The 9,774-nt window shown below is 43.8% G+C and overlaps 1 protein-coding gene across 2 annotated transcripts in view; it reads left to right on the forward strand.

Annotated features, from left to right (window-relative positions):
• EVI5L (ecotropic viral integration site 5-like) overlaps positions 1-1,035 on the forward strand; it is a 69,471-nt gene extending 68,436 nt beyond the window's left edge. For both annotated transcript variants that reach the window (XM_015419827.1, XM_015419828.1), the window contains one exon: positions 56-1,035. In XM_015419827.1, the coding sequence (XP_015275313.1) occupies positions 56-367 (312 nt within the window). In that variant the 3' untranslated portion in view covers positions 368-1,035. The remainder of the gene's footprint in view (positions 1-55) is intronic.
• Positions 1,036-9,774: the final 8,739 nt, after the last annotated feature.

The following is a 9,774-nucleotide window of genomic DNA, read 5'->3' on the forward strand; positions in this document are numbered from 1 at the left end:
GCTCTGTGGTTTCCATTATGCCTGTCTCTACTGCCGTTTCTCTGTCTCCCTGCAGATCCGACTGATGAAGGGGCCAAAGCCTTTTGAGGACTCCATGGGCTTTGATGGCATCCATATTGTTAGTCACCTGGCGGTAGATGATGACTCACTGCACTCTTCAGATGAAGAGCTGCTGACCAGCCCCATGGTGGTGGGTGCTTTGCAGGATGTCTTGTACCCACTGTCTCCCCATAATGCACACTTTCTACGGGGTGCTGAGAGCTCTGGCAAGGAGAGTGATGGCACCACAGACAGCGATCCAGATGACCCCGCCCCCGCCACTGAGCCTAATGGTGAGATCATCTTTGCCAAGGCCCTGAGCAAATGAGGAGAGATGTTGCCATCCCAGCTCCATCCAGAAGGTGCTTTTTGTCCCCTGGCTGCACTGTGCTGGGGGAACTGGGGGTGACGGACATGATGCATTCTGAATCTGGTACCCAATGAGTATCAGGCCCCCCAGGATGGCACAGGGGATGGACAGTTCCACAGGTGGCCTGCATTACACAGACCATCTTTATTGTTCATTGTCGGCACTGCCTTTTTTCCAGCTCTGTCATCTTTAGTCGTTTAAAATCCAAATCCATGTATAGTACTCATTCATCCCCCCCCCACCTCCTGCGGCTGCCACAGTCTCGTTCTTCTCACATGCTCAAAGGTTCACACATTCAAGACCTTCCAAAGGACAGTGGAAGTAACAAGACCATTGGTTCCATATAATGCAGTCCAGTTGTAAGTTTGTGTCTTTGCTGCGCTCGGAGAAACAGGAGGGATCAGTCTTCCCTTTATTTATACGTTTCCCTCTACTCTGCTGTTCTGCATACAGAGAAGAAGCTTGAATGCCTCCATACTTACTTGTCATTTTCAGCCCAAGAAGAGGAGAGAGAGGGGTGCATGGAGAGTGTGCTTCTGAAGAGGTGACTTGGTTGTAGAGAGAGAGAGATTATATTTTGGTTTCTGCATATCTTATTTATTTATACTGAGCAACTGCCAGTTCGGCTCGCCTAGAGGAGCTTTTGGCATAAAGCTTTAAGTTCAGTGATCTTCAGGGCTTTTAGGGAGCAGCCATGGAACTGCTCCTGTAGCTAAAAGATAACACCATCTTTTCTGTTTAATTGTGATAAGGGAAGTGTTACATATGGTCTTTTCTGTGGCTCATTTTTGCCTGGAGCCATAATTCTTTTTGACTGTGTCTATAAGAAGGGATTTAGCTGCTGTCTTATTGCAGAGGGTAAGTGGCAATTCCTTACCTGGAATTGCATGGGATGGTTCATATTCTTCTGCAACCCCACCATTAAGATACTGTGTTCCAAAACCAGATCCCACAAAGTTCCTGTTCTTCTCCAGGCAAAGCCGAAGTCAGTCAAAGCACTCCATAACAGATTTCATTTGGACAAGAAAGGTATGATATAAGTTCCTTCTTGAGTAGGTGGCTGAATTTTGAAATGCCTGCGAGGGTAACTTGAAGAATACTTTCTTGTTAGCAAACAAAACTAGTAAGGGAAGAGATGGAAGCAGCAGGATGCCCAGGCATCTGAGTCTGCCTGTCTAGAAAAGGGAAATGCCCAGATTCTCAGGTGTGGAGCTACGTGTCATGAAGCCAGTACAGGGAATCTGGCTCCGTCTTTGCCTTGATGTACTGAAGTGGAGGAGGAGGAGGGCGTTTACAGGAGAGGATCACTGAGAAAGAGGTGCTTTTAACCCTTCCTGAGCCCACAGCAGATGCTGCTCCCACTCCATGCATACTAACTACAAGCACTATGTTTGCTGGAATAATCGGTAGCTCTGCTCTGCCCACCCCTTAAGCTGTTATTGCAGAAACAGCCCCTTTCCCCCTCCTTACCTGGAGGGGAGGAAAACATCAGCTTCCCAACAAGATTCCCTTCTATCCTTTATTGGGCACTAGGAACACTGACATACCCCACCTGATAGCAGTGGGTGAGTAAAGAATCTGTAGTCCACAACCAGCCATGATCTCACTGAAAAGTATTTTTGATGTTCTTTGCAGTGATTCTCACTTCAACTGGAAATAGTACGCTTTGGCAACATGAAATGATATTTCCTGACACTGTCTTTGTTCCAGGTGGTCAGCCATGCTGGACTTTCCAGTGGCACCTTTAAGACCAACAAGGGTGCCACTGGACTCTAAATTTGTTCCACTGTCTTTGTTTGATATGGCACCTTGCCAGTTTGGTGTAGTGGTTAAGTACGCAGACACTAATCTGGGAGAACAGGGTTTGATTCCCCACTCCTCCACCTGCAGCTGCTGGATGACCTTGGGCAAGCCATAGCTCTCTGTCAGGGCTGTTCTCTCAGCCCCACCCACCTCACAAGGGTGTCTGTTGTGGGGAGGGGAAGGGGAAGGAGTTTGTAAGCCACTCTGAGACTCCAAGTGAAGGGCGAGATATAAATCCAATCTCTTCTTCTTCTATCAGCCAGAGGTATTCTGCAACTGGCATTCATAGCCTTTCCCTCTCATTTTCACGGCACACAGCCAAAGCCTGCTTGTTTTATTCTGACCCCCTCCCCCTTAAAAATGGCATCACAGTTTGAGATCAGTAAAGCCTGTTGTTTCTAAATTTTCTTAAGAACCAGTGCTATTTCCAGGCTCTACGGGAAGGCCCAGGTTCCAGCCTCATCTGAAAAAGAAGCAAGAGCCAGGGTGCTCTGAGAGATGAAATATGTTCCGTGGTGGTGTGTTCTGATTTGACAGTTCTGAAGGACGCATTGATATGAAGTACTTGATCTTGCAGGCTGTTTGAAGGAGAGCATAGTTGCAAACGTGAGGCTTCCACTTAAGAATGGCTTGACGGACATTAGCAGGAGGACAGGGTTTCACAGCAGAACTGTGGAGGAGGAGCTACAGCCTGTGGTGAGCTGAGGATGCAGAACCTAGATGTCAGCTGAGGAGGTAGCCATGTGATTAGGCAAGATCTCCAGCCACTGGGGACCTTCTGTGGACAGATCCAGCTGAATTACTAATTGGGAAGGGGACTCTTTCTGCCCTCAGGGAGGGGGAAGCATTTCCTGTTGAGAGACATTTCCTTTTCCTCATACTCTCAACACTTTGGGTCTTTCCTTATTCCATGCTGTTACAATGTGATATACACACTGGTCTCAGTTTGATGGTTGTTTTTGCATAATTTCTGAAACTTGCAACATTGCTGTGTCAGATGTTCTGTATCAGACACACCCACCCTTCCTTCTGACAGAAATCTTCATGGTTCTGCCCTTGGCATGAACTTTGCAATTTATTTGATTTGCAGTGAAGAAGGAATTCTTAGATCCCACCTTCCTGAAGCTTTGCCTCTCTTAGCAACAGGGCAGATTTTGTTAAGTCACTTTCACCTCCTAAAATTTGGACTTCTGAAGTGAAGTGAAGCCAGCATTTGTGTTGCAGAAGCAGGACAAACCCACACTCACCACCTACAGTCCACTACATGAGTGGTCCTAAAGTATTATATGTGTATTTATATAAACCTGTCTGGAAAAGGTTCCAGTTCGGTATAAACTTGCATATTTTAATAGATGTGCTCTGTATCTACTCATGCTGCACTGTATTGCCAAATTTCTGTGATTTCCCTGCCCCTTTTCCATGTCCTCCCCAGAGATCAGCAGCATAATACACGGTCCAAGCAGGAGTTCAGCCAGCACTGTTGCTTTGATCCGCTTGTGTCAGCCTGATGCATTTCTTTGTTACTAGTTGCAGTGTTGGATGGCTTGTGAAACTATTTGCCAGTCTGTGCATAATTCCTAGCAATTTGTTATTTGTCTGTGAAGTGCTACCCGAATGCTTGCTGCTTCCAACATTACCAGTAAGGAATAGCTTTTATCTCTGCTGTTTCTAAATCTGGAGTGACCCCCCCATTGACTTTAGTGTATCAGATTTACACTAGAGTAAATGAGGGAAGAATGTGTTTGCTAGACAGTATCAATGTCCTTCCTCTGCTTGTTTTAGTTTAGGGAATTATAATGTGAAGTACACATTACTCAGTTGATTGACTCTGGCCTTACCTTAGGTTTATTCTAGTATAACTCTGACTCAAGTAAAACTTCTACCATGTCCTCTACCAAACTACTCAGCAGTAACTATTCACATCATTGCAACTCTGTTGTGTTGTTGTGCTTCAGACTTTTTAAAGTAATCCCCTTTACATCCAGACAACAGGAAAAACATACTGGATAAATTCTAGTACTTTCTCAAAACCGTTTTTTAAAAATAGTCATTAACCAAATTTGCTTCTGAAAGGGCAAGTGTGTACTCAGAAGCACAGGCCTCTTGCCTGTATCCAAACTCAGAATACAACACAAACTGCTGCTATGGTACATATATTGGCAGAAAACATGGGGCCAGGCAGACTAGTTACAGAAGCGCTCTCCCAGGCATCTTTGTGCTGGCCTGTGTTTGGGGCAAGGGCTTTCTGCCCCGCCAAACCCCGTGAATTAGCAGAAGATCAGCTGGATACCATCACAAAGCAGAGAATTCACCACCACCATGCCCCTTTGGGTCTCTGCCATTGTCATGTTTTTGGGATTATCTTATTAGCAGCAGGAATAGATTGCAAAAGGTGAAGCCAGTTCCTCTTATGCACAGTAGCTCTTACGAGCTTTCTTCTCTTTTCCTTTCTCTTTGCAAGCTACTCTTGTACAAGTATTGTTTTCCGAACTAAGGTGCCAAATCAGCCACTCAGTGCTCTGGAGTAAGGGGAAGTCTTGTGTATCTAGGAAGGCAGAAACTAGGGGAGGTAGAGAAATGTGCACGTGTGTACATTCTGCTCTCAGAAGCATACTTATTTCATTCCAGCGTAAGTTTGCACAGACCTCTCCTCCGCTTTTGTTTTCCTTTGGTAGTCTCAATAATAAAGGTCACCAGGTAGCAACTGAACCTTACGTAGCCATTGGCTGCAGATTTTTGTGCCATGAGGATCTGAGTTCTGGAAAAGATGGAGCCACGAATCTGGTCAGTGTCCTAGAACAGCCTGGCCCCCCAGGATAGGCTCCTGGACAGGATAAGAGGGAGACAGTGCTTGCGTGTGCTCTTCTGGCACAGTTCAATTTGCACTTTAATAGTTTTTTCCCCTCCTTTGTGGAGGGAAATCAATGTGGTGCTGTGTTTAGGCTGGGCTTGGGAATGCTTCATCCTCCCAGCTCTGACATGATTTCTAGGCATTCTGTATCCTGAATGCATCCATTCCCTTCTCTTGTGCCACAGTTCCCACTTCTGTAGAAGTAGGGGATGCCGAGTTAACTACTGTGAATAATCCTGGGTGATGCGCTGTTTATTTGTTACACTAAATTGGGCTTGCCCTTCCTATTCCAGGCTCCACTGCACAAGATACAAGCATAGTATGCCCCAAAGGACAGAATAGAATAGGAAGTGTGGGGGCTAGAAAAAACAAGTCTGTTTTCCTAAATTTCCTGGTTTATTCAGCTTTTGATCACAGAAACAATCGGGTGAAGGCAGATATTAGCATTTTAGACTAGTAGAGGTGATTGGGTAGTGCTGGTACTGCCCACTACATAAATATGCATTTAATGGTCCCAGGGAAAGGAGCTTTGAAATAACAGTTCAGCAGATTATATAAACCACAGGAAAGCTGACAACAGTGGGTACATATGGACTGGTGCTTATGACAATAGTTCCCAATTGTTTTTACAATGTGACTGGGGGGGGGGGGGGGGGGGGAGAATGAGCTGTATTTGCATAGACACATTGTGCCACTTGTATAAATACAGGGAACCTGTATAATACACAAGGAATGAGGCAGAAGCTAAATCCACCCACCCATTATAGCATGCAAAACAATTCCCTAAGCCAGTGTTAGATTTTATATTGCAATACTGGGTTGGATCCCTTTGATAATTTCTGCTGATGGAAGGGGGTTGATGTTCACTGGTCATCCCCCCCCCCCCGGCCACTCCTGGGTAGTCCCATGTCCTCCAGGAGCAGAAACTCAGGGGAAGGGAGATGGAGAAATCATGCTACACTGATGGAACTTGTTCCATTAGTGGAACTTTTCAGTGGAATTCAAGCCACTGCTAGGCTAGGTGAAGAACCTGCTCTGAGTTCTCTTAGACTCCAGGCCTGTCTCATAAATCAATTCTCATTTTCATTGTTACAAATGTCTAAAAAATATTATCATCTTAGTAGAGAAAACCATTTGATACCTGTGGGAACTGAAGATCTGGACCTGCTCCAGAAGGCTTCTGCAGAGTGTTGTGTCAGTATGTTGTCCACCCCGTCCAACTCCCACCGCACGGCACAATGGGATTATTATGAGAGGGGGATGCTATTAACATTACCAAATTTGGAGTTGACTAGTAGAAAACACTGGAATGAGAGCCGGGTGGAGGGTAGAAAGAATGGGCCTGGACAAGGTTAGTAGAGTAAAGAAAGGAACAGGCGGTGTTTTATTTAGGTGGTATCTTTTTGGACATCTATATACTAAAACTGATTACACTACACTCTTGATAGACTAAAACTAATTACACTGCAGTATTGTTCTGGAAAAACGCTGTTGCTCTGGGTTGGGAATTCATCTGGAAAAAAGGTAGGTAGAGGGTTTAGCTCACCCTGAAGAGCCACACCACATCAAACCCAGGAGTATCCAGAAACACATAAGGTGTTCATGGTGCCTATGAGGTATGTTCTGAAATACACTCTAAGAGGAAGGAATATTTTATATAGCCTGTTCCTCAGCTGCTACAGATCAGTCATTAGGCATGAGAAGCAGGGATGCAAACTTTCAAGAGTTTGATGGTTTCTGCCAGTTGCAAATCTGACCTTCATTCCTGCCATCATAGGAAATTAACATGTAAAATACATGGTTGATTGAGAGCTAGAAGCAGAAGAATGAAATGAAGCCAAGAATGGGGCCCTTAATGCTGTGTGATGCTTATCATACAGAGCTATACTTAGGCTGGGCCTGTCCCTAACAGAGCAGTCCCCACCCTCCAAGGTAGACTTGGCCCCATGGTATCACTGTATGTCAACTTGCCCCATACTAAATACTGGCAAACAATAGGTTGCTGGCTGTCCAAAAGAAATATACAGGTTGCCATGAATTTTTGTTTTCTATATTAGAAGGCACTGTCTTCACAGCCCAACTGTTGCTTAAATTATGTGTTCAGTGTATCAGTATCCCTTCTCTGCTTCTCAGAAATTGAATATGATGTCTTTATTTCCCAGCCCATGCTCATTTTAAAACAAACTGTTGTACAAAAATATCTGTACTTAAAAAATAAATAAACTATTTACACTGTCTTAATACCTCTGTGGTTCCAGCCTTTGTAGAGCAGGGGCAAGGAGGGAGGGCTGTTGAAGGAAAAGAACAAAATGGGTGTCCTGGGAGCTGGGGGCAAGATGCTAAATAGCTCATTCAATGCCAGATTTGACAAGATTCCCATTACGAATCAAGTACTTATTTGAATTTGGGGTTGCAGTTTCAGTGATCTAGGGTTTTTCAGCGACTATCAGGCATTCACAGAACTCCATCAGCTGACAGCCTAAGAGAACTAAAGTTCTAAGGTTCAGAAGATGCTCTATGACCCAGCTTTGTAGTGAGGCATGTGTAACGGTAGGTCTCCTGCAAAATAGCTGGCAAATTCAACAAGGAAGCTAGTGGATCAATTTTCCAAAGGAGATGAGATTTCACTTCCAGTGCTACAGAGGTGTAATTTATGGGTAGAATGGGCCTCATCTCATTTCTATAGGGACTATAAACAACACAGAAGAAAGGATGAGCTTGGCTTTCTTTCTGAGTAACATTTGAGTTAAACCAGTGGCTGTTCTGTCCCCATGCAACTTCCGAAGGAGAGCAGCAAAGACATTAACAGCCTGCCCTGCCAAATCTGGCCTACATGGACACAGAGTGTGTTGAAGTAGCAGCATTCTTGATGTCTAGTGAAGGAGGCATTGCATAGTTTTACAGCCAGGCAGTGCAGATGTTTAATAAAAGGCAACACAATTTGCAGTGTGACAAGAGTCTGCCAAAGTTGAATTTTGCTTTTCCCAGAGATCAATCTTGCCTTATCAAATTAAGCAGCCTGTACATACTAGGTGCATTAACACTTGCATCCCATACTAAGATAATCAGATAGGAAGCAAATCTGGCAATTTGCCTACTTCCTAGTACAACTGTCAACCAAGCCCAACCCCCCCAACCCCAATTCCTGAAATAGACATAAGTATGATTGCAAGGCCTTGCATAATTGAACAGCTTGCTGACAAAGGCAATGTGATGGCAAATTGGTTATACAGCAATGGAATGCAAGATAATTTTGCAGAGATTGGAGGAGAAGAAGTCCACAATGTCTACTCAGCAGAGTGGTAATGCAGAGCTAGTCTGTGAAGGATCAGGCATATTTCTCCAGGCAGCTTGTCCCAATCAAGTAACTATCCCCTTCCTACTACCATCAGCAACCAGAATTACACATTTAAACTAATGCTTGGAGAGTGACGAAAAGTATTGATTCAGCTAGCTGACACTGGAGCAAAGTCTGAAGCCATGAGGATTCAGCCTGAGAGTCACTGGCACAAGCAGGTTCGTTGAAAATGGTACTTAGCCACTGGCTAAAGAAAAAGTACAAAAGCCTGAAAAGGAAAAAACAACAGGTAGTGTGGCTAGAAAGAAACACAGTTTCCATTGCCCCCAACTTATCCCCCTCTCTTTCTGCAACATTTGGCACATCCCCCAGCCTGTTTCTGCCAAAGAAACCTGCCAAATCAAGTTGATGCTGCACTGTGAGGCAGGTTTTCTTTTTCTTTTTTTGTCCACCGAAGGGGATTTTTATTGCATTTTCTATAAACTACAAACTACAATGAAAAAATAGGGAGGGAACATCTACATCTAAGGAGAAAGGGAAAAAAACCCACTACTAACTAAAACCCCAAGTATAGGAGATCATTACATCAGCTTGTATAAGTGTTAGTCAAAATGCTTACATTACATTGAACATAGTCGATTAAGCTAAAATAGTTATCTTTTTAATAATTTTAACTGTTTAAAGACAACCCCCAAGAGCATCATTTATATCACATGCTTTAAGGCACCATTCAGAGTCAATTACATCAGCTTGTATAAGTGTTAGTCAAAATGCTTACATTACATTGAACATAGTCGATTAAGCTAAAATATTTATCTTTTTAATAATTTTAACTGTTTAAAGACAACCCCCAAGAGCATCATTTATATCACATGCTTTAAGGCACCATTCAGAGTCCTTCAGCCTTCACTTTGCTTTATCTTTTCTAATCCTCAATTGGTATTCTCGTTTAGGGGCAGCCACCCCCTTTTCTAAAGCAGAATCCTCGTTGGAAGGCACAGAGTCCAGTTCACCGCTAGATTTGCTGTCATCTTCTTTAGTGTCCTCAGCTTGTTCTCCCAGTTGCAATCTCAGGAACTCGCGCGCTTTGGAAACAGAGTCAATTTTTTCTTTTTTTGTCTTGCAGTTTAAAAATTACGCCTTCAGGGGTAAACCATCTGTAGTAAATGCTGTTTGTTTGTAAAAAAAAAAGGATTAAGTCTTTGTACTTCAACCTCTTCCTTATTTCAAATGGGATGTGTTTTAAAATCCTGATGGTGTTGTCTCCAATTTTCAAGGGTGTTCCTGTAGTAGACCACATCCATTTTGCTTATAAGGTATTCTGCTTTTAAATCTGTAACTGGAGCTAATGCATCGCTCAAAAGTTGCTTTAGATTCTTGTCTTTTACTTCAGGGACCCCTTGGAACCGGAGG

Source organism: Gekko japonicus, unplaced genomic scaffold (genome assembly GCF_001447785.1).
Source record: "Gekko japonicus isolate JY-2015 unplaced genomic scaffold, Gekko_japonicus_V1.1 scaffold2683, whole genome shotgun sequence".
Classification (NCBI taxonomy): domain Eukaryota; kingdom Metazoa; phylum Chordata; class Lepidosauria; order Squamata; family Gekkonidae; genus Gekko; species Gekko japonicus.